Here is a 25,057-nt window from a genome sequence, read left to right on the forward strand (position 1 = left end):
ATAAGGACGTATTCTATAACAAAAGATATACTTCTGTGATTTGTTAGCGGGAGATATATTCAGTAAGTTCTTTGCATTGATTAATTAAAAACAATCCTGGGACGTCATGGCGGGGACAGGGCAGTATAAAATGTTCGACGGTTCCTTTGTCGACAGAAACACCACAATGGCTGTTCTACAGTGCCATGTCATACGTCCTGAACAGCGCAGGGATTATGTAAAATAGAATAAGCAGGAAGGGAGATGTAGAGTAATTAACATGTAGTCACAAAACGTTCGCGGCATACCTTGTCCTCATTAATGGCACACAGTTTGGGAACGTCTGGTTTAGTTAGACTCAAATATATATATTTGATAAATGTAGACTTTAGTACAGGTCCTCCAAACACTGGCACCATGCGACTCTTTTATCACCAAAATCTTCGCTTTTCTGTAATCTACGCTCTCGCTCACCCAGATCAAAGTCGTACAAAGCATTCAGGTTTATTCAATTAAAAGTTAAAACTTTATTTTCAGAAGCGAAAGAAGGTTCACACGGTATATAGCGTGTGCAGTATTTTGATTCCCAATTGAGTTCTATCGAGCACAGGGTTTCCAATGAGGTCCCGAGAGTTTTATTGGGAGAAATTTGCTTGTGATTTACAAACTACAGAAAAATGAATTAAGTAGTTGTTATCAGGCTTACAATTAGTATGGCGTCATATATTGTGACGTCACTTTTCTTTTTAGTAGTGGTCAACCCTATTGAGACCTGCAATGCATCTCGAATTCCACATACTAAGGCATATTATGACGTCATGTTTTGTGATGTAACTCTTTCTTTATTTACTGATGAAACCAGACTGGAAGTTAGGTAATTTTTTTTTTATTGGGTGTAACGTTATTATTTACGTTATTATTACTGCGAGCGAACTCGCTGGGAATCATGGCAAAGTTTGACGAGATATAAACAGTTCGGTAATTGAACATAATTCAAACGGTATTGTTTAATAATAATAGTGCATTGAAACGTAACAATTGTTAAAAAAAAAGGCGGGAACATTATTGGAGAAAGATTCAATAAAATATATTTAACAAGGAAATAATCAAAAATGGGCAGAAAAACGAATAATGAAACTTGAGGCACTTTTAAAATAATTGTAATTTTGATATGCCGTGTGCTTGGACCATATCAATAACAATGCCCATCGCGTCAGATAATTGATAAATTCGAAGCAAAAATCCTAAAGATTAAAATATTAGCAAAAAATTGTTTATAAATCGGGCTATAATAAAGGCGCTCCATAATTGTGTGTACCGATATGGAGGTAACTAATTTTGTTCGCCTACTTCACATCAAGTTGGAAAAAATGAACTTGACTAAGCTGCGCTAAGGGACTGAAATCTATGGGTAGGGGGTATATTCACTTGGATAACACAGTCAGTCCCCGAACTCGTAACAGAGCTAAAATAAGGGAAATCGGAATAAAAATATGCCCTAACCCTAACCTGGTACACATACCACGGGAGAACCCAAATAAATGAAAACAAATAACAGATATAATTAAACGGATATATTAGTTAAACTAGGCGGCTCGGCGGTTGGCTTATTGTGATTGAATCTGAACTCAAAGACTAAATTTTTAATCAACCAAGAGACGAGAGTAAGCTGGCGTGGTGTGATATATGTAAGAAACACGACTGATATCGAACAGCTCAGAGGTTCTCAAACTTTCAAAGCCGCGCCCCCCTTTACAGAATATGTCAGGACATGCGCCCCCCTTTACAGAATATGTCAGGACATGCGCCCCACCTCAAAAAAAAAAAAAAAAACTAGCTAACAAAAAGCTACAAATGAGAGATGGTAAGGCGAAAGTAATATAACAGATAATGAAAATAACAATAACCACAACAGCTCTTTGCAATCTCTAAACAATAAAGAAATGTAAATATCCAAAATAAAGCGGACAAGATCAAATCTAACTTATATTTTTATTTTTGAGTAGCTTCACGTCTCTCAAAAAATGGTCTACGCCCCCCTTGTTTGGCGCCTCCCATCGTTTGAGAACAACTGCTTTGCACTATACGAGAGAAGCTGGCTTGAATTCAGTGTGGGCTATTCTGCGTTTTAGTATTGCTGGACTCGGGTCTCTTATAGCAACGATTGAAGTCAACATTTCTGACGGAATCTCAAGATGTATTTTATACGTATATGCTTTTAAGTTTTTTTTTATATCTAAATTTGGTATTTTCGCTATTCGAATTTGGAATAGGAGTCGAGAAATTTTTTACTAAATAGTAGCCGGGTTAGTTCCTCGATCCATCATTTTTTACTTACATACCTATTTTTCAGTCGACGGTCAGCACATTTATATCAGGGAAACGACTGCTATCATATATATATATAACAATGCGCACAACAATGCGGGTTTCCACTGCCAGAGTTCATGCGAATTGGTCCTGGTTAACTCATACTGTTGACACGGGATTTTGGAGCAATCTTTAAAAAAGATATAAGCGGATTCCATATCACTCTGATAAGAAACCTTGTCATAAAAATCTCTTTGCCTGGTTTAGAATGTGTGAAATAAACGGATAGTAATCAGAAGTCATAATCTTAACGCGAGATATAAAGTCAAACTGTCCAGAAAAAAAAAAAGCTGAAAATTGTTGAATTTAACATAACTGAATAATAATATTGTCATATTATATAAAACGTACACCGACAATAAACGGATGGTAACTCACAGCCAATCGAGAAAGACGACCAAGAATTTCTCTTGGAGGAAAATTTTTTAAAAAGTTCAAAAGAAGGCCGATATAATAACTGTGAAATAAAATAGCCTGTCGTTAAAGTCAATGTGGGCAAATAAAAAACAGTCACAAAAAGTCCACATAACTGAAATTGTCGAAAAAAAAACATCTGTCCTTACGTTTAAGAGTTCCCAGCCAGTCAAGGGGTTTAGAAATTTTTTTGAAGGGACGTCCTCGGCGGTGCTAAGCATCAGGAATACGCTCGCAACCGCACCTCTACGTTGGTTCATGGGTTAAAATCCTATGCGGAAATAGTTATGTGTGAGAGGATTGCTGGACTCCTCGTTGCTGTAGGTTAGTTAACGTAACAACTCATCAGTTACGGCTTCCTCACCATCAAGTCCATGGTTCCGAAAACAAATAACTGGCTATCGTTAACTAATTCCATACCCGACAATGACTGATAACCGGTCATGAAAATGATTAAGCCGTCTTATCATATGTAAATCACATCCTATCGGCTTTCCTCTCCCGTGGGATAAATATGTAAATCTTATCCTATCCTAGTATTTACCGACGCACAATTATACACGTTATACCTATACAGACTTAGCAGTACTTGCCTTCTGTAACTGTACTCAGAGATCAATCTCGTATATTTCTGAGTGGGTGCACATGTCCTGGCTTTGAGCAAATGCAAATTTTCTTGCGAAAAAAAGAATTTCAAAAGTACAGAAGAAGCCTTTTATAATATCTGTGAAGTAAAACAGCTAGGCAATGTTGCGCCGAAATCTGTTGAAATATACAATGAGGTAGCAATAACCAGATAATAGGCATCTATCTGCACCAGTGGGATTCGAACTCCTGATATCTTGTTCAGTGGTTTTCTCATAGCTCGTACGTAAATTCAACATCAGTGCCAGATAGTTTTTCTTTTATTATTCGGTCGACTTTTTCGGACTGCTCGGACGTAAAATAGTCTTTCCAGTTCCCGACTTTACCTGAGAGGAAATTAAAAGTTACCGTTAACAGACGATACAAGACGCTATCAATTTTAAAATCAGCTAAGTTTCACACCCCGCACACACACAAACATAAGAACACACATACACGCACATAGAGTGTTTCTTATTCACCATATGGGGTTTTCAGTGTTATACTGATATGAGAATTATCTGACGCACAACACAGAATCAGAAAAGTAAAATCAGTTTGTGCTGGTATTGTGGTCCCACCCCGTTGCCCCCCCCCCCCCCCAAGATTTGAATGAAAAAAAAAACAGAAACTGCAACTCCAAAAAGAGTCTGTCATGTGGTCATTATATCTAGTTTTCATTACTATGGAATATTTAATAAAATCCACTTCAAATACCTTTTCTAAACAGCTCATAAATATCTTGCAGTGGAGTTCCCGTGGATGACTTCTTCATATATTCGAACGAAGATTTCTCACAGATTGAAAGAATCTCTTCGTCTGTCAGTTCCTCTCCGAGATATCGCGCAACTCTGCGAACTTCGGATAAAATATTCTAAAAAGGAAATTGAAAAATAAATATGCGAATTATAGTCGTACCGTAATAGCTGTGTCATAGTTGTTAGCTGGGGATTTCAGAATCGCATCGAATCTCGAATATTTGGGACTTTGGGAAATATGTAATCGTATGTGATTTTTTATTGTGTGAGGTCCTCCAGACACATAAATTACTGAAAACATAGATTTCATCACTCAGACAGTTCGCTGAGGAAGAAAAACAACAAATGTCGGAATTGCATTGTAAGTAAATGAAGAAATTCACCTCGACTTTCGGCTGACAGAAAAATAAAAAGGCGGATATTCGAAATTTTTGTTCGGTCTGCTATTCGAATGAAATTCCCAGCCTTACTTGGCAGAGTTAAGCGTTCGGCATACGCTTACCATCACGCGCTGGTCAGTCCTGCGTTACATAATAGAGCCCCATGGGAGATGAATAAATGAGATATTTTTTCAACCTGTACTGAGGTATTTCCCGGACAAATATTCATATATAAGTATTTATGGACAGGGAAGAAGGGAATTACACAAACATCTAGTAATTACTTTAATTAACGAATTGATTGCAAATGGTGAGGGTCCGTTGCCCTCTAAAGATCTACCTTTGGTAGGTTGATAAATTTTGCCTTGGGCCATCGCGCCTGCAAAGTGAAACCATCTCTGGATGCCTAGAAAATCACAGTCGATTTACTTTGAATTATTGCAGTAATCGCAAATGTTACCCGGTGAAAGGTTTTGCTCCCGTCTCCTAGAGAACTGCCTCGTGTCCTCCTGAAGGGACTTAAGAACCCTTTTTGAGAAAGTTTGCCTTGAGCTATCTATCACGCTTACAAATTTTGTTACCTCTGCAGTATGCGAACCAAGATGGCGGACACGGGAACGTAGTATGTGTACCAGGTTAGGGTCCGGCCATAATTTCAAATAACAAATACTACGGGAGTCACTTGGATAGTCCCCGAACTTGTAAAAGAACTAAAAAAAGGAAAATCTGAAAAAAAAATAGCTTAACCTTAACTTGGTACACGTACTACGTTCCGGTGTCCGCCATCTTGGTTCGCATAATACAGGGGTAAAAAAATTTCAACATTCCTTGGTTTACCTTAGACAACAAATCTTACCTAGTGCAAATATTACCTAGTGAAGATCTTTGCTCATGTCTCTAATGAACCCCTCCGTGGCCCTCTGAAAAGCCCAAGGGCCCATTTTTGGAAATCATACTTTGGGCTATCGAGTCTATGAATTGAAACCTTCTCTTGCTTACCTTAGACAAATCTTCATATGAGACAAACATTACATTTTCATCGTCTTTGTGTTTACACCAGCTCTTTATATGATCAGGATACCATTCACCTTGCCGGAGCTCTGTCGGCATTTTACCTGAAGAAAATCAGAAATAAATAAATGTGATACTTATATACCTGTGATTGGGGGCGAAGTCAGAAATTTTCAAAGAGTTGGAAACGTGTGTTTTCATTAGGGCTGGGCATTTTCGAATAACTTGTGATTTCAGAATCGAATCGAATAATTTTTTCGAATCGAATCGAATCTCGAATACTTGAAAATATAAAATTGTAAGCCACTTTATCATAGTAATTGGTCCTCTCAACAAATGAATAACCGAAGACATAGAATAAATCACCCAGATAGATTACTGAGCGTTCACACAAAATAACAAACACGTTTTATCAATAACTCACTAAAGAAAATAGTCATATGTTAGAATTCCGTTGAAAAAATATGACTCCAATGAAAACAAATTGGGGAATTCACCTCGACCATTAGCGGAAAGATAAAAACAAGATGACGGCGATTCGAAATTCCAGTCTGAACCGATTCGAATAATTTACTATTCGATTCGAAATGCCCAGCCCTAGTTTTCATGAGTCTTGAGGGTCTAAAAAGCGTTTCAAACTTTTGAAAAATTGCTATGTGTGATACAGAAGGATGTACGGGTAGGGGTTCCGACACTTAAAAACACCTCAGCAGTAATTTAATTGTTTCTAAATGGTACTCCCGTAGTATGTGTACCAGGTTAGGGTTAGACCACAAATTTTATTCCGATTTCCTTATTTTAGTTCTATTACGAATTCGAGGACTAACCAAGTGAATATTCCCCCTGCCCATAGACTTCCGTTCCTTTACACAACTTGATGGGAGGTAGGCGAACAAAATTAGTTATCTCCATATTGGTACATATACTTCTAGAGCGGGTAAACTTTGAATATATACAAAAGCAAACCCTGGCAAAACATAATGATCTTCAAAGTGTAGTAGATTTACCAAAAATGGTTAACCTATTAGATATACGTGCACAAGACACAAGGCAGATAGCCACTAACACGCAGTATAATAAAGAATTCGAGCGGACATTCTTGGTCAGTTTACTCTTACCATCTGGTAGAGATATTACACCTCCGTAAGATAGCGCACCTGAGCTAAATCGTAGCTAATACCACTGTTTGGCAATCAGATTCGGGCATCGCTGTATCACTTAATTAATTAAACGATTATGGTTCATTATCTCAATTTATTTGAAAACAAAATTTAGAAATTTGGTCGCTTTTTTTGGAGAAAGTGGAGGGATCGAATTTAATATATGTAATTTTTATATTTAATAAGAAACACTAATATATTATTACTTTAATCTCTTATCCCATCCTATCCTATCTAATCTTACCGCTGAAATAGTTATCGATGAATTGCTCCCAGTTATCAGGATACAAATCTTTGAACTGCTGAGATTTCGCGTGCGGAACTTTTCTTGAGAAATGATACCAGGATACTGTTTGATCTTTAGGGTTTCGGTAGATATAAATAATCTAGACATAATAGAATAAAAGGTTTAGTGAATATAAACTAATGGTTCCTAAAGTTGATTGACCGGGGGACAAACTTAGAAACGGAAGGTTATCCGCGGACCGGGAAAATGCAGAAAGTGGCCGATACCGGTATCGGCTGTTTTAGGAGATCGACTTATATGCGAGGATAATATGTTTCCTTGAAGCAAAGTCCCGAGCTCCAAACAAAAACATTAAATAAAACAAGTATTTGTGATAGCACGGAAAATCGCCACAAGAGCATTTTGCTGTAAAAAAGTATTTGTGGTAAAAACAGTTGGATTTATAGGGTTAGGGTATGCTCTTAAATACCGAATCATTTTTAAATAAAAAGGTACATCATTAACCTAACTGTTTTCATCACAAATACTAGTTTTACAGAAAAATGCTCTTGCGGCGATTTTTCCTATGCGGCCTAATTTCCTGCGGCGAGATTTCCCATCGCGAAATTTCCTGCGGCGAATTTTCCTAGAACCTGTATTTATACTCCAAATAGAGATGTCTATGAAAAAAGACAAGAAAAGTATCGGGTATGAGGCGCGAACCCGAATTTTCAACCAGCAACTCAACATAGTAAAGCCTAACACAATAATCAACTGCTACCACTAAAACCATTTAATAGAGAACTCCTATATATCTCGACTTTACGTCTAAGAGCAAAGCCGTAAGCGAACTATTGGATCTATTTCTCAGAGGAATCAAGCAGAATTAGTTAATGGCTTGTGTATGGAAGCATTTGCTAATCATGAGTCATTCTTTGTTATAAAATAAGTCCCGTGCAACGTGGGAGCGGTAATATTAAAAATCGGTCTAAGGTTTTCAACCGATTCGTAGTCGAACGTGTTTCTATATTTTTCATTTTTAAATTCATTTCATATAGTTTCCAACTGTGATAAACGTTTTCACACTTTAACTGCGAGCAAGTCTCTTTAGAAGCAGACAACAAATACGCGAGACTTGACGAACAGCTAGTTGCCGACAAATAAAGGCATCGGCATTAAATGAACATAATGAGGTAATCTGCTATTTTTTTTTTTCAATAAATGAGCACCATCAAGTACACTGAAGGGAAATCGAATGACAAGCTTAGCTAACAGGGTAAAAAGTGCAAAAAGGCGAAGTTACTACTACTTGAGGCTTGAGAAGATTAGATTCTTTCGAGTTTGGCACTGCCAACCCAATTTATTACAGCCTGGTTTAATTCTAAAAAAAATGTTGTATTTCTAAATAAAATCAAAATCGCGTACACAGGTTTTCGATGAAATTGAACGCAGATGAACTCGGTCAGCGTCGAGTGAAAAATCGATTATTTCGTCATAACAAAGTTAGAGTACAATGGGAAAGCATTCGTCAGATTTTGCCAAGCAAGACGTCGACTCCAATAGTGACGAAAAAACGCTATACTTGGCGTTCAAGTTCATCTCCAATTCTTGTATATTTAGAGATTCATAATATAACTTCAGAACTACGAATTTAGGATGGGCTAAGTCTGCAAACGAGCCCATTTGAAACTCTTACTTGGCAAGATATATTTTAACACAAATGCGGACCGACCCTTGACTCATACTTCTGGAATTGCGCGCAAGGCTTTCGCCAAGTCTGGCAATACTCGAATGATTACTCATTAGTGAGTCACATTTCTTCCCCGACATTGCGCAAGGTTGATTAAAATCGAATGGAATTGAACCTATTTGAACTCGGTCGTCTGCCCACAAAAATCAATTATGCTGTAACAGAAAACAGTCATTTTAGCAGACGACGTAACATCGCGGAATCACTTTGTATCATTCCAGAAAGGGGATATTCTGATAAAAATAAATAAGTCGATACAATTTACCACAAGGCATAACTGAAAAGGGATGAATGAAAACTTCCATCGTTTTTAAAATGGTCCGAGATTTTGATCCTGCGATTCCAACATGGTTAAGGTTAATAATACTTGAACCACTATGTCCACACGACTAAAAATATCTAAACGATGTCTAAAGCAATATTTTGTGAAACGGATTTTGAGTTAGGAGACCCCTGCAGACGTTGGTTAATGAACAAATTATAAAGTAAAATTAATCAGAATTGTCACGGCAAAAGACACCAACGTCGTCATCTTTACCTCCATTTATAAAACACAACGTGAGCCTCAGTATGGACCTTACAAAGGCCGTTGTCCCCCCGATGCGTTACGTGATGGAGTAAAATTAATGTCATATATTTTCCCCTATTTAGTAAAGCAAAGAAAGTAAGTTATCTTACTAACCCTATCATGATTACATTTTACCAGTACGTAATCTGTATCTAGTGTACATTCAACACATAATACAAAGGTTTTTGAGTAAACCAAATTGCACAGTAGTACCCCAATAAGAAAATAAATTTCATATTAATGTAGTAAATTTCATTTCATCTAAAATAACCCTATTTTTTAAAAGCACAAACTGTTCTCTTCGAAGGGGTTTCAAAAGTCATGCTGAGCACGAACAACCCTAACAAAAATACATTTTTGTAAAGTTTCGTTCGACCACGGTCTAGACATACAGTAATGTTCAAGCACGTCAATTATCTAGAGATTAGAATTAAGAAACATAATTACCTTTGCTTTACATTTTCTTATTTTCTCGAGATTTATAAGATGGGCCGGTAGATGGCAGGAGAAGATTCGACGAGGGACGGGGAGGTGATCGATGATTTGAAACTTTGATGCTGAAAAACAATGAATAAAACGATGAACGTCGTACATTTGAGGATGACAGGGCACAAATCAATGTGTGGACAACGTGAATTTTGAATTAATTTTCGAAACCCCGGCCGGGAAACGTTGCTCCACATCAGGGTTCGCAACCAGATACAAACGAGAATATCGGTCAGAGACCGAAGACTTATCGATCGAAAGTTAGGGGATCCCCAAAACAGCGCTCTTACTCCATAGTGACACATTGTGTCCCATCACTAATTAATTAATAACTCGCTAATTATAGGACATATTTCATCCAAAATCAATAGGCTTTTGACCCGACATATGATGAATGCACATGCAAAATCTGGAGAAGATTCAATCTCGCTTTCGTGAGATATCGCGTGCATCTAACACACAGACATACGGACAAATACCTATCAACTTACCGATTAAAATCGATGAGTAATAACTGGGCAAAACCGGGGGCTGCACCTATATTCAACATAGGTTTTCTAGTAATGGCAGGCACAACAGTTTTTGGAAATGTTCGGGCATTGTAACGTCATTGCCATAGATAAGGAATTGGACACCGGATAGGCTTTGCAACCCAAGGGAATTGGAATAACGCGCATGTACCAGATTAATCTAAATTAAAAACTCGTTCCGCGGGCCGAACAACATTCAATATTGGCCCGCGGGCCGCAGGTTGCACAACCCTGCATAATAAATATGTCCCTTGCCTAACCCCTGGTTCAGAGTGTAAGATTTAAAGTATAGAAAGTCTTTGCCGAAAACTTTTGCGGCGAATTCCTTCACCAAATCTTGACCTCGTCTGAACTTTCTCTCGTTTAAAACGAGAGAATAATTGAGAAGTTCGAGCGGGTTCAATCACTGTTGCGTCACAATATTAAACGTGAATAATCATAATAGGAAGCCCGCTCATATCCGAGAGTTTGAATAATGTATTTTCGAAGAAGCGCGAGTCCGCAACCTTTGGCATTGAAAGAGCCATTTGTTATCTTTTTCGTCGAACTCAACCCGACTCAGAGCAGCAATATCCATTCTAATGTCAGTGGCTATTAAACTTCCAAGAAAACCACTTATGATGCAATATTATAGTTATTACTAAAAAGAAGTCAAATAAATTACGAGAAAAAAAAAGGAAAAATTTGTCTTGATATATTTGAATCACCCTAATGGAACCTATATTTACCGCTCTCGACTTACACAAGCCGTGATGTGTGATTAGTGAGTAGTAACCGACTTTATGCCCCCCCCCCCCCCCCCACACACACATCCATTTTCATTTAATCCAACAACGAAACTGTTGTAGCCACTTTGATTCAAGGGAGCCAGAGATCCGAGAACAACGAGCCGCAGATTGCCGATCACTGGTAAATGACATCAATTTTTCGTGATTCGCGGCCTTCTTCCGTAGATTCTCAACACTTCGTGTTCCCCAGCTTTTTACTGAAAAACCTACTTTTGTCCTTAACGAAGTTAGTAAAGGCTTTTTCGCGTTTGAGCGTGTTTGTGTGTATGAAAACGAAACAGTACAGAAATTTATTAGTGTCGGTGTGAAGCCAGACTCCCGAATCTACACAAAATGATATGGAGTTATATTTGTTCAAGACTCAAGTCGATCTGATTCAAGTCAGGTGGGAGTCACATGAATACATTCAAGTGCAACAAGTCACTAGAGTTATTCAGACATGAGATATATAAATACATTTGTTTTAGAGTGCAGCAAGGCACCGGAGTTTAAGCAAAACTATAGAAGCAATTAACATAGTAAATTTCTTGTTAAATCAGTGAGTATGTTTAATCCTTACCCTATATCAGAGACTTTTAGCACTCATTCAAAAATTTTCATGCTCAACTAAGTTTAAACCTCCTGTGCATTGTGAATCCTTTTTAACAAATGAAACTAGTTAGAACGGGGTCTTCCTTGTACAGGGAAATGCAAAATCAGTTTCGCGTCTAGCATTGTCCCCCCCTTTAAGTGCTCTGTGGCGTTCTAATGGGGCACACAACCCCTGGTTAGGAACCACCGCATTACATTGTGCTATGTGCTAGTAAAAGATACGCTCTCGAATCGATAAAAATTTATTCATATTAAAAATTATTCAAATGGCAACATTTTTGACATAATGAATACAAACTTTAAAAAATAAATAAACATAAATAATAGCCTTCAAGTGACGTTTCCCACCTTTAAGTTTCAAACTTTTTTGGTCTATCTAGGGCTGTAATAAAGCGTTTTACCAACAACAGCAACGATATAGCAAAAAAATTCATATATACAATAAATCTGACCTTAGCCAGGCGAATTATTACTAACACACATCAGTGAAAGTATATGAAAACGGTATGAGTCACACGAATTATTCATAATTTAATTGTTTTATCCGACATAATGATGGATGATTTTCGCTTTTTTGCAAATGATTTTAAATTTTGTCTGAAGGGCGATAAGTCAGTAAAATGCTACGTGATATCGTTGCAGAGTTTCGCTGAAATTTTCAAAGCAGACAGACGAACTCATTTGACACCTCTCGTGGGTCGGAAAGTATACAAGAAACATTCTCTTTGTATAGAAGCATAGAAGCCAAAATATAATGTTATCAAGTTACTCTACGTAACGGCCTCATTAAAATCAAGCCCAGAAGTAGTGTAACTTTGCGATGCACTGTAAGTAACGGCCAATCTAAAACTATTCTCAAACGTGGTGTTATTACCGATGCGCTTTTATTTGAGTACCGGTCATTCTGAAATCATGCCCGAACGTTGTTTTGCGATGCACTTTAGATATTTTAAAATCCTTCTTAAAAGTAGTTCCACTTTGCAATGTATTTTGTGATGGCCATTCTAAAACCATGCTCAAACGTTATTTTGCGATGTATTTTATTTAAGTAATGGTCATCCTAAAATCATGCCTAGAGTTGTGCCACTTGCGATGTACTTTAGGTAACGGCCATCAATCACTTCCCAAAGTAGAGTCTTTTTGCGATGTGCTATCTTTGGCGGATCCATTTCAAAACTACGATGGATATAGCTCAGACATACACAGTTGAAACGAGTTCAGTCTGTTTAAAAAAAACGAAACTTACGCACCGTATTGAACCGGGCTACGTTATCTTAGGTGACATGACTTATCATACTCCAGTGTTTTATTACACGTATTCATGTTATTCGTTTTGCGTTAAGTTACATCGAATCAATTAGGCTTGAAACATTCAATATAGCGAAATTCCTTATATAAAATGTCCCATATTTCAAACTAAAATTATTAAATTAATTGTTTTAAAATATAGTCTTTTCCTTCGGCTAGGACAAAAAATAATGTCTTATCTTTTGCGATGTGGTATTTTGTATAAAACTGATGTGATAAAATTTCGACAAAGTTACGTTTTCTTATCTAACCTTCAAAGTAAAAATCTGTCCTGATCAGGTAAATTGGAATAACATGCTGAAATTCCAACGAACTTGAATGAACCGTACGTATTGTTACATCATAACAGGTAATTACAGAATCTCTTAAGTGTCATTGTGCCATCATACGACCCGAGGTTCAAAGAATTAGTCAAAACAATGATATTAGCTAGCATTAACGTTATTATAGACACACAATAATTTTTTTAGGAAAAAATTGTTTAAAACAAGGTCAAGCACACTCATTCAGGAGCAAAGGAGAACCATCTTTAACGAAGTCAAGAAAGTCACTGAAACTGTATAGAATTTTATCGGCCATTATAGATTGCTTATTGTAAAGGTTACTGTTATTTTTGCAACTAGAATTATTTTATTTTCGTTCGAAATATTATACCAACTCTAATTCTGAAATATTCAACTGAAATTGTCTATCAATTTGCAAATTTATGATAGTCAAATGCCAATATGTAAGCTGAAAGTCTATTATTTTCGTTTTTTATGTCTAGACCTGCGATTAGAGATCCATTAATGTAAAGTTGAATGTTATTTTGCAACTAGAAATATTTTATTTTCGTTCGAAATATCATACCAACTGCAATTCTGAAATATTTTACCAATTTATAATAGTAGAATGTTAATATGTGGCATAAAAGTCTATTAGATTAATTTTTATATCTATACCCGCTGTAGTTTTATTTCAAATTTTTCTAATTTCGAATAAAATGCGGTGCTAGCCTTTCATCGATTCCAATCAGTCAACATAGAATAAGAAGTGTTAGAAATTATGATGTCCCAATATTACGTCATTGAGTTAAATGGTCGAATAAAATGTGGTGTCATGTCTTGATTAAGTCCCAGAGTTTTTTCTCTAATCGCATTCCGATAACAGATACTTCGTGTCCCTATGGATATGCGGGTCTCTTTCTATTCAAGTGGGTGTTTTCTTAACTTTGCTATTTGAACTTAACACCTGCACCAGTGAGTTTAAAATTTAATCACTACATGATCTGGTGTAATTATGCGTAATTTCAGCAAACTGACGCACAAAGGATATCCGCGCCAATCGGAAGAATTTCTTAAATAGGAAGTTCTACGCATTTTCACTTCAAACTTCACTTCAAAGACGGCTTCATACAAGAGGTCAAAGTCGTTTTTTTAGTACTTGTAGTGGTTTTACGGCGCTCCAGAAGTATGTGTACCAATATGGAGGTAACTAATTTTGTTCGCCTACTTTACATCAAATTGTGTAATGGGACTGAAACCTATGGACATTGGGTATATTCACTTGGCTAACACGGACAGTCCCCGAACTCGTAATAGGACTAAAATAAGGAAAGTCGGAATAAAGTTATTGCCTAACCCTAACCTGGTACACATACTACGGGAGTGCCAGTTTTCCTTTAGCGACATGGCGATGCCTATAAAGTTATGAAGAAAACTCCAAACAAGCAGTACATACACGAAAATGACATTATGTTTTACCGTACTTTTCGTTTTATGATATAGCGATAAATTCGACACAATCAGTGGCATAACTTTTTTCGGTGCAGCAAAAAAGAATAGGATGTCATAATATATGATATCATTGAGTTAATTGCTTCTGAATTGTTTAATTGCGTAATTAAAATGACTAACTAAAGTTCACACCGTGTTTTTTGTTGACCTGACATGAAATGGCTTAGCCATTCATAAAAATGAACTCAGATATCTGGCATCAGACTTTGACGACCTTCGACCCAAGCAACGAATATCTCCAATACATAATTTAAAATTCTACAAATAGTAGAAAATTTGGCACTCCCGTAGTATGTGAACCAAGATGGCGGACACCGGAACGTAGTATATGTACCAGGTTAGGGCTAGGCCATATTTTCAGGTATAAATACTACGGGAGTCACTCGGCAAGTCCCCGAACTCGTAAAAGAACTAAAATGAGGAAAATTGGAATGACATTATGGCCTAACCCTAACCTGGTATACATACTACGTTCCGCTGTCCGCCATCTTGGTTTACATACTACGGGAGCGCCGAAAACTTTCCGTTAATCCTGACTATATGAAGCCCTTTGCACGGCCCGACCACAAACACCCATGTTTTTCGCAAAATGCACCCATATGTCTGATCATACTGTTTCAAACTTTAACCCGAGCAAAAAGTCATTGGAGTACGCTAACCTTGTAAGGATGAGTTTAATATTTCAAATACTGCTCACTTCATGAAGAAGTATTCGACAGGTGTTAGCAACGGTTATAGGCTGTTTGCCAGGAGGAAAGTTCGATACAGTACGAGAGGGCGAAAAGGTTATTCTGGGTGGAATGAAAATAAAATTGTTGTGACGTGGCCTATTATACCTTCATTTTGTAACTTAATTGACTTAAACTAGGTTATATTAGCGTTTTAGAATTTATGCCCAGAGAAAAGAAAAACGGTAGGCTGGCTTAATCAGCTATCGGGGGACTCGGGCATGTGAAGAAATGTCACTTTATTTCTGTGAAACCGGTCATTCTTCCAGTGAAACAACGATAGTGAATTTGACATATATGGCACGATTTTATTGCAAAACAAATTGATATTTAATATCCATAATAGAAATTGATTGCAAACGTGATTTTTAACTATTCAAATACGAACTACACCTACTCATAACAAGAGTTGGTGCTTCCTATTCGGCTAAGCTAATACAACTTTGGTACCTATGAAGACTTAAAACAACATTTGCGTTACTTGTTCGGGATCGACCTGGTATTGTTTAGTTTAGGTCGGGTCCAGAGTGACCAAGTTATACACTGATAAAAGGTGGTTAGATAAGTTGGTATGGACCAGAATGGCATGTCGATTGTATGGAACGAAAAACGAGTCGGTATGTTTGGTTTAAGTCGGGCTCAAACTGACTCGATTACACCGATATATGCGGACCAGAATGACATGTCGGATGCGGCGGGTTATCAACATCCATAGGTTAATACAAAGCTGAGATTATTAAATCAGCTCCTATTATGTGCAAATTTTGGCGCTCCAGAAGTGTGTGTACCAATACGAGGTAACTTATTTTGTCTGTCTACTTTACATCAACTCGTAATAGAACTAAAATAAGAAATAGGAATAGAATTATGCCCTAACCCTAACCTGATACACACACTACGGGAGAACTCAAATTTTACCAATCTTTTCTTCAAACTAGGCGCTAGCCTCAGTAGAGGGAACGCGGCGAAGCACACACACTTGAAGCACACATCTTAAATTAATCATAGTAAATCGCGCCTTGTATGCCCCATGCAAAGCACACGCACACATGCCTACCTTGTCCAAACTCTATGATTGCCAATTCCGCGTGTCATATTAAATCAATCTATAGGAGGAAATTGTGCCTTATGTGCCTTTTGCATAGCAGATAGCACACAAATACACATACAAACACACATGCCTACCTGGACCGAACTCAATGATTGCCAATTCTGCATGCCATCTTCTACCAATCTTTAGCCTGTGTGGATCACGTCTGTATATGATTTGCTTAACGATCTCTGTAATCCAATGCGTACCTGTAAACATAATGAAGACCTTGTTATATCTAAAATCGATTGGTTTGCTTTTAACAAAACACCCAACAAGACAATAGTATAAATAGAATAACTACTGAAACCGTATAGAATTGCGGCGGTGCATTACGCATACTCACTCAGAATTATGAATCATTTATTAGCTAAGGGGCACTAGCTCAGAAGTAAAAATGACTTATCTCTGAGCAAAGTTACGCACACTCACTCAGAAGTAAAAGAGACTCATCTCTGAGCAAAGTTACGCACACTCACTCAGAAGTAAAAGAACTCATCTCTGAGCAAAGTTACGCACACTCACTCAGAAGTAAAAGAACTCATCTCTGAGCAAAGTTACGCACACTCACTCAGAAGTAAAAAGAACTCATCTCTGAGCAAAGTTACGGGCACTCACTCAGAAGTAAAGGAGACTCATCTCTGAGCATAGTTACGCACACTCACTCAGAAGTAAAGGTGACTCATCTCTGAGCATAGTTACGCACACTCACTCAGAAGTAAAGGAGACTCATCTCCGAGCAAAGTTGCGCACACTCACTCAGAAGTAAAGGAGACTCGTCTCTGAGCAAAGGTACGCACACACACTAAGGGGTAAAGGAGACTCATATCTAAGCAAGGTTACGATGGACAAATGTAATGCCGAGTGCTACCGAAATATGAAATGATGGCAATGCATTACGCGCACTCCCTTAGAAGTGAACAAGACCTATCTCTGAAGTTATGGTCGGTTACTAAATATGCAAAGAACTGCTTAAACCATTGCATGCCTGATGACGCAAAACAATTGGACGGCAGTTAATTCTATATAAATGAAGTTATAGTAAAAAAGTTTTGGCATGGCAGTAAACGGATGCTGGCTCCCACCCAACAGGCAGGACGGCTGAAAATCTTTCTTGGGCGAATATTTATGCGTTTCCAAAATGGTGGACATGTTGTTGGACTCAAAATGGCGTAAGTAAGGTTCAATAATTGATGAAATTGACTCGACCTCGACATGATGATATAAGAAACCGCTATGTAAGTTTTATCAATGAATACCTCCCTTAAGACTTGGGGCAATTAAAAACAAGCAAATTCTTTATGCAACTTCCTGCAAACCGTCTTATACAAACACGTTACTGTAGACTTGTGGAGTGTAGAATTACGTGAAAATTGTGTTGCTTGCTTCTTACAAGTTGTATTGCAATCGGCAACGATCACTAACACACTAACTAGATAGACAAGAATCAAATTGAAATGTACAGTAGTGCATTGTGCACAGTTATATTGGCGTCATATTGACAATTAAAGATAACCGGTTCAATTTGAATGCACACAACTCCAACAGAGTGTAATGATCAGGGTGGGTCAGTGGTTCCCAACCGGGGCCCGTGGCCAGCCAAGAGGGCCACAGAGAAGTTGAAGGAGGCCACCATTCCAGATGCAAAATTGTTTTTTTCTAATTTTTACTAGAAAACTCCCCGATCTTCCTTTTTTTTTAATTTATTGTTTTTAAGATTCCAAGCCCAATTTTTTTTGTCCAATTTCAATTGTCACATATTTGCCAAATTATTATTTTATCTTTGTTGAGCATGAATTGTTTGGACATAATGGGATTTGGAATCTACCAATCAAAATAATACTATAAATATCAATGGAATAATAAACGGGGGCTATGAGTGCTAAAAATCTCGGGAAGGTGGCCACAGGATATAAAGGTTGGGAACCACTGGGTGTAGATAATGCCGTATGTACATATCCTTGTTCAAAGTACAAGCGTAAAAAAAACCGTAATAAACATTTCCGTGGAACAATTTTTTTAACAGTAATTGTAAAATTGAATTATGTTGCCTCTTCCTAAAGCTATCAATAATGAGGTTCTTCCCAAATCAAGAGAAAATTAATCATGGATAATTTTGAGAACGATCTGAATTTCCAATACGTGATTTTAATGGATTGCTTTTAATGATTCGTTTTATGTATTTTAGCACGCATCTGCCTTTTGTCTCAGAAATTAACATTTTGCATAATAAATGAACATCATAACATAGACAGTCACATGTACAACACCTTGATGGCCTTAGACGTTGTTGTGCGACACCCTTCACAACTACTGCATATCACTGTACTGTATATCAATTTAATAACTCTAGCAATTTTTAATATGTTCGTGGGCTCGTGGCCCATTTGAAAATGTTTATGTGGCCCATGGCCTACTGATTGAGAACCGGCGGCCTAGACTAAACCATTGCTCATTTTGCTTTTTTGTTAGTTGATCCGCAAATATACCGAAGCAAGACTTTTGAGGGGTTCAAAAGTCTTGGATTACACTTTCACAATTATTATAGAATAACGCGTATACGTATAACTACTTCTCTCTGCCTTTGTATAAGTGGATTTATATGTGCTGGCGGCAATAGTACTGCAGCATGGACCAAAATTAAATGATTCAAAAATAAACGTTTTGTTAAACTAAAGTCATTTAAAACGGCTTGAATTTTCGTGATGTCCAGTTACGTATCCTGTTTAATTGTGACAGCGTAAAGGAGTGTTTTACGTAACCTAAATTTTGAGTCAGTTATTTTTTTGCTGAAAAGAAAATTGTTCACCTGTTTTCGGAAAAGACATAATAAATACATCCCCTTCACGAGGCGACCATTTCTCATAAGCATATTTTGCTGTATCAGCAAAAAAGTTTGGGGTGAAAGTATGTCCGTCCCACTCAGTGATTTGACGATTGTCTGCCCAGTTACGCTCAAACTCTTCGACTTCGTCCAACGCTGGCTTCAGCTTTGACGGCAATGAAGCCTCAAAATCGTCCATTTTGTAAGACTTTTATTTCCAAGGAAGTATTCCGTTTTGTTTTAGGGCTTTGAAGTAGTTGTTTTCAGCTTGTTACTCTTTTTAAAAAAAGGTTTCACTTTTTTTCTCCTGAAGGACCAAATAGAATAAACATAACTATTAAACTGCATTAAATCTGTAAATAAAATGATATAAAGTGTTTTCTAATTCAGGTGACAATTGAAGCTTACTGGCTAAGGTCAATAGTTAACAATACCACTATTGCTAGTGCCAAATATTGTACAGTTATATTGTACATAAAGTTAAAATAAATTAACAGAAAATTTTTCCAAAATCAGGTAATTCAACTTTCACTGCATGAGGTCAATAGCTAGCTAGCTAAAATAAATTATAAAACTGCAATCAAAATTTGAACATACAAAAAATATTCAATGCTGTACCATACTTATCAAGCAACATATTAAATTCATGTTAGGAAATATTAAATAAATCTCTCTCACTTTCAGGTCCAACTGAACTCGTACCAGCGCACGCCAAAGCGACTGCACGAACACTTCACATGCCATTGGTTTATATAGACACGCCTTTTTCTTTTCAAACTAAATGTTCCATATAACATATTATGCGAATATAAACGCCGATTCAACCCAAACAAACCGAAATGCACGCAACATATGTACGAATGCTCAAATAAGAGAGAACACATTGCTCTGAAAGTTTCGTCGATGCACATGGTGTCCTGCCCATAAAATCACTCAGAAATTGTGCGTGCAACCTATTCCACTCATTTATGTTATATAAAATCGGAAAACAAAATTATAAAATAAAATTAATGAGCCACGGCATTTTTGTGCAATAAAAATGGGCTACCATAAGAAAAAGGTTATCACCATGTCACTGTGTTCGTGACTTATTATGTTTATGCCGAGGCGAATAGATGAACTCACAGTGGTTCGCGGTTCATAACATTTATCTATAGGCGTCAATCGGTTCATTTCGCAAAATTCGTCTGCTGCATCGTCGAATCATTATTATGAAACAATGTGGGAAAATGACTAATCCTTTCCTCTTTAGAGTTGAATGTGACTTCACAATGGGAGGAATATGGGAATCAAATAACACCCAGGATGGACCTTTATTGCGAGCACAGGATTGAAAAACATTTCTGGGAAATCGCTGATGGCGTATGGCGTAAACAGCACGGCACTAATCAGCCGGGCTACATACTACTGAGGATGTTTTGTTGCATTATAGTTTACCGACTCTAGATTAGACTGAAACCGTTTTATTTTCATACTAACAAAAAGATATTGCTATTTTTGTACGACATTCTGTATCCTGTGGCCCTATTTGCCAGTATAATTTATATCGAAATTGAATATATATACTAGAACAGGGGTTGCCATCACGTCGATCGCCACGTTCCTAATAGTCGATCGCGTTTGATGCAGAGTGATTTCAAAAATATACCCCAAAAAATTGCCCTAAATCAACTTCACGCAGCGTCTGTTGTATGCTTTAAAACGAGAAAAATACTGGACTGTACATAGGCAATCTTGGGACCTTCTCCAATACTTGGTACCGATCAGTCGATTGCGAGCTATTTTGAAGATTTTAGTCGATTGCGATCGAAAGCAGGTTGGTCCCCCCAGTACTAGAACAAAGAAGCGGCGTTACTTACAAACGCACACCTTTCACTTCAAAAAAGACGAACCATTTGTATCTGTAACATGCGATGCTAATATGTTTCATAGCAAACTTGAATTGAACACAGGTCAAGTAAGAATCGTATTTTCGAATTATCCGGAAACCAAATTTATAGGAAATTGGAATGTTAGACTTCTATTCGTCCGAATTCCAATGTTATGACGAATTTTTGAACAGCGCGTTATATGAAAGTTTTTTTTCTGGCTTCACAGCTCGATACACAGCACAATAAATTATCGTTGAAACAGATTTGTTAACTACAAACTATTAGTCCGGGTTAAGCGAGACTAAGCATATTCCATGGTATTAAAGAGCCTTGCTGCGCCCGGGGCACATGGCCCCCCGGGGTAGGCACAGAGCACTTGAAGGGGGCCACAATGCTAAACGAAACACTGATTTAACTTTTTACTTTACAAGAAAACTCCCCGTTTATCCTAGTTTCATTGCTTGGCGAGATTATTTTACAAGGTGTTTTCACTTTGTTGGGCCTGAATTGTTTGAACATAATGAGATTTGCAATCTACCAATCGAAATAACACTATAAATACCACTGGAATGATAAACTTTGCACGAGTGCTAAAAGCCTCCGGAAGGGGCCACAAGCCATGAAAGGTTGGGAACCACTGCTTTACAAAAATACGTTTATGTCAGTATGCAGCAAGACTCTTGGAATACATGGATACTGTAATTAGTTAAGATAGTTACTATACAAGCTTGGGATCATAAGAGTTCGCTTTACAGCAGGAAACATACTGCTACTAATTGCATTAGTCAGATCACGGTAACGTTATATTAGGAAACTATAAAACTATGTAACAGTCTATAGGCATCAAATCACGAAAATTGACCAGATACAAACATACAGCGTTAACTGCACAAAATATTCGGTAGTCCTGAGGTATATGAACCAAGATGGCGGACACCGGAACGTAGTATGTGTACCAGGATAGGGTTAGATCATAATTTGATTCCAGTTTATCCTTATTTTATTTCTATTACGAGTTCGGGGACTAGCCAAGTGACTCCCTGAACCGACTGAAATTATGGCCTATCCCTAACCTGGTACACTTACTACGTTCCGGTGTCCGCCATCTTGGTTCACATACTTCGGGAGTACCAAATATTCTAGTTCTAAATGGCAAGCATTTTGATCCTAATTGTGTCACCCGGAGCGATTGAAGATCTTTCCATCAAACCCCACCACTTCACCCACTCGTAAAAAAACTATGCAAAAAACTTAGGTGTATGCATACCCGAGCCAGGTCTGACTTCCCACTTACCGGTACTACATGTGTGATAAGTCCCATCCTTCTTATCCAACGCTTATATCTATAGCAGGTTCGTTGCAAACATCCTTCTTAATGACTAGAAACAGTAATTTTTCATCTAATTTAGCGTCTTGACCTTACATGGGCATACTACGGCCAGCGGGCCGAATCCGGCCTATTGAGTAATTCAATCTGACCCGTCTGATGCTGCCACATCCAAACTAAAACCAAAGTTTGATGTTTTAACTAAAAAATAGCTCGAGGAATTTGTTAAATCTAGTTTCAGGCACGAGGCTCATTGTTTTCCACTTTTGCAACAATGTAAATATTGTTCATAAAATGTAACTTTCACGTCACACTTACATGGCCCGTCCGACTGGTTGGGCAAAAATTTTGGCCCTGGTCTAAAATCCTTGCCCACCCCTGGTCTTGACTATTTTCAATCTCCAAATGAAAATGAAATATCTTATCCTAAAGCTAGGTAACAACATCTCGAGCTGGAAGCCCTACAAACACAGAATACCGTTACAATGACGCCGACGAATAATTATAAATTAGCGCCTAAGTAATCCTGATATTGTTTTTGTTTAAATGTCGTGACCCGACGGGCATCATGTATGCAAATTTACAGATAATCTTGTTGTTTTACGTAAGCAACTATGCTTTTAACAATCACGGTACAAATACATAGCATTTTGAAGTAATTAAACAACTAATACAGACCACAGCACAAAAGTTTTAAAGGCCTATTTGAATACAGTTGCGATCTGGTAGAGTGTTATCCGTGATTCTTAGTTATCACCCTTCAAAAGCGCAATGCTATGCGCAAAACTGATTTCACATCTCCATTCACAAAAAAACTCCCCGTTCGTCTTTCATTGCTTGATACGGTTATTTCACAGGGTGTTTTCACTTTGTTTAGCATGAATTGTTTGAACAAAATGGGATTTGGAATCTACCAATCATAATAAATATCACTGGAATAATAAACAAGGGGACCATGAGTGCTAAAAACCTCCGAAAGAACACACGAACCTAAAAAGTTTGGGAACCACTGGCCTTGAGCCTTGTCTGGAGTGAATGTGTGAAACGTCTATTCAAAATAACGAATAAGAGGATTTACAAAGCGAATTGATGTTCAGCACCCGTTCAAGGTGTAATAAATTGAACTCTGTGTCGAATAGATAAGATTCCGTTAATTTTGTTTTCTTAAAAATGTACGAATGTGATTCTCTACGCAATGTAACAAAAAGGTACTTTTACTTTGTGAATTGGTAAAGTTGCGAACTATTTTTAACAGTGTTTGTGGCTTAGCTCGATCGGAAATATAAACAGTCTTGATATTTTGAATATAAATAAACGAAGCGTTATACCTCTCGTCTAAAGGAGATAATGAGCGCGTGTTGATTTGGGGTCTAACTTAGTTTTTAAGAGGCATTAAACTGAATTCATACAGAATTATGTCGGTGCTTGGGAACTTTTCGAGGTCCCGAGACGCTGTCACATAGCCATAGATCACATCTTAGTCTGTGTCAGTGGTTCTCAACCACGATTACGCGGAGGTCAGAGGTTACACCAGTTCAGTTCAGGGATTCTACAAGCTTTCGTTTAAATCCGGGAGTTTTTATTTATACATATTGTTTAAATATAATCAAATACCCTTGATTAACAATTATTGAACTTGTTATACCTTGAAGCCGTCGAAGATCATTTTGTTTTGCCAGTATTGGATTTGCTTTTATATTTATTTATAGTTTATACCAGCGGCGTGCAAGCTGCGGCCTATGGGTCAAATGCGGCCCACAGGGAAAATTGTACGACTCGGAGAGAAGTGCCAATTTCGAATGGTATACCTAGGTCAAATTTATTATCTATGACTATGACGTTACAGTGCCCTAACAACTAGCTTGTGCGGCGCGAACAACGCATGTCATAAGATCAATAACAAAAACATTCTGCCTGCAACTACGAGAAAGCCCATTTTTGATGAGGTTGCACTCCGCGGTTTCAACCAGTTATTTGTATTCCTCCTGTATTAAAGGTTGCAAACTCCAGGTTTATACAATTTAGACATTTTTCTGTTGAACAGGGGTTCTTTAAGCCTCGGACCGCAGTCTATGTATTCCAGAGGCTCGCTAGTTGCTATACACTAACACAAATTTTTCTGTAACGTTATCTATCTTGTTTTATCCGTATTTCTGTATCTGGTCAGAGCGTGAACTTCTTCAGACAAGCTTTTACCAATTTCATCAATGGAAGATGATCATTATTCAGGCTTTGCTTGTGATAGCTGGAATATGATTTTCTAAGCAGGTCTGATTTTTCGACCAATTGAAATGTTTCAAAAATGCATTTGTGTTAGTGCGCGGCCTTATAGGTAGGTAGGAGTTTTATAATATTTGATTAACTAATGTAATAACTGCTTAAAGATGACTTAGTTTTTAGTTTCATTTTTTTTTTACTATTGGAGGTTTCAGAAAAAGCTACACCTCGGCTCTGTCGTAAGGTGGAAACGTCAACGTCAATTATAGGATAAAATAACGT

The 25,057-nt window shown here is 37.5% G+C and overlaps 1 protein-coding gene across 1 annotated transcript; it reads right to left on the bottom strand.

Moving 5' to 3' along the window:
* Positions 1-469: 469 nt before the first annotated feature.
* On the bottom strand, positions 470-19,709 carry LOC120330048 (sulfotransferase 6B1-like). The gene is made up of 7 exons (XM_039396865.2): positions 19,346-19,709; positions 16,632-16,745; positions 9,688-9,797; positions 6,941-7,082; positions 5,525-5,640; positions 4,105-4,261; positions 470-3,734 (listed from the first exon to the last, which is right to left on the bottom strand). The coding sequence occupies exons 1-7, from the start codon at positions 19,557-19,559 to the stop codon at positions 3,622-3,624; spliced, it is 966 nt and encodes a 321-aa protein (XP_039252799.2). The 5' UTR covers positions 19,560-19,709; the 3' UTR covers positions 470-3,621.
* Positions 19,710-25,057: the final 5,348 nt, after the last annotated feature.

The sequence above is a fragment of the Styela clava genome, chromosome 12 (assembly GCF_964204865.1).
Source record: "Styela clava chromosome 12, kaStyClav1.hap1.2, whole genome shotgun sequence".
Taxonomy (NCBI): domain Eukaryota; kingdom Metazoa; phylum Chordata; class Ascidiacea; order Stolidobranchia; family Styelidae; genus Styela; species Styela clava.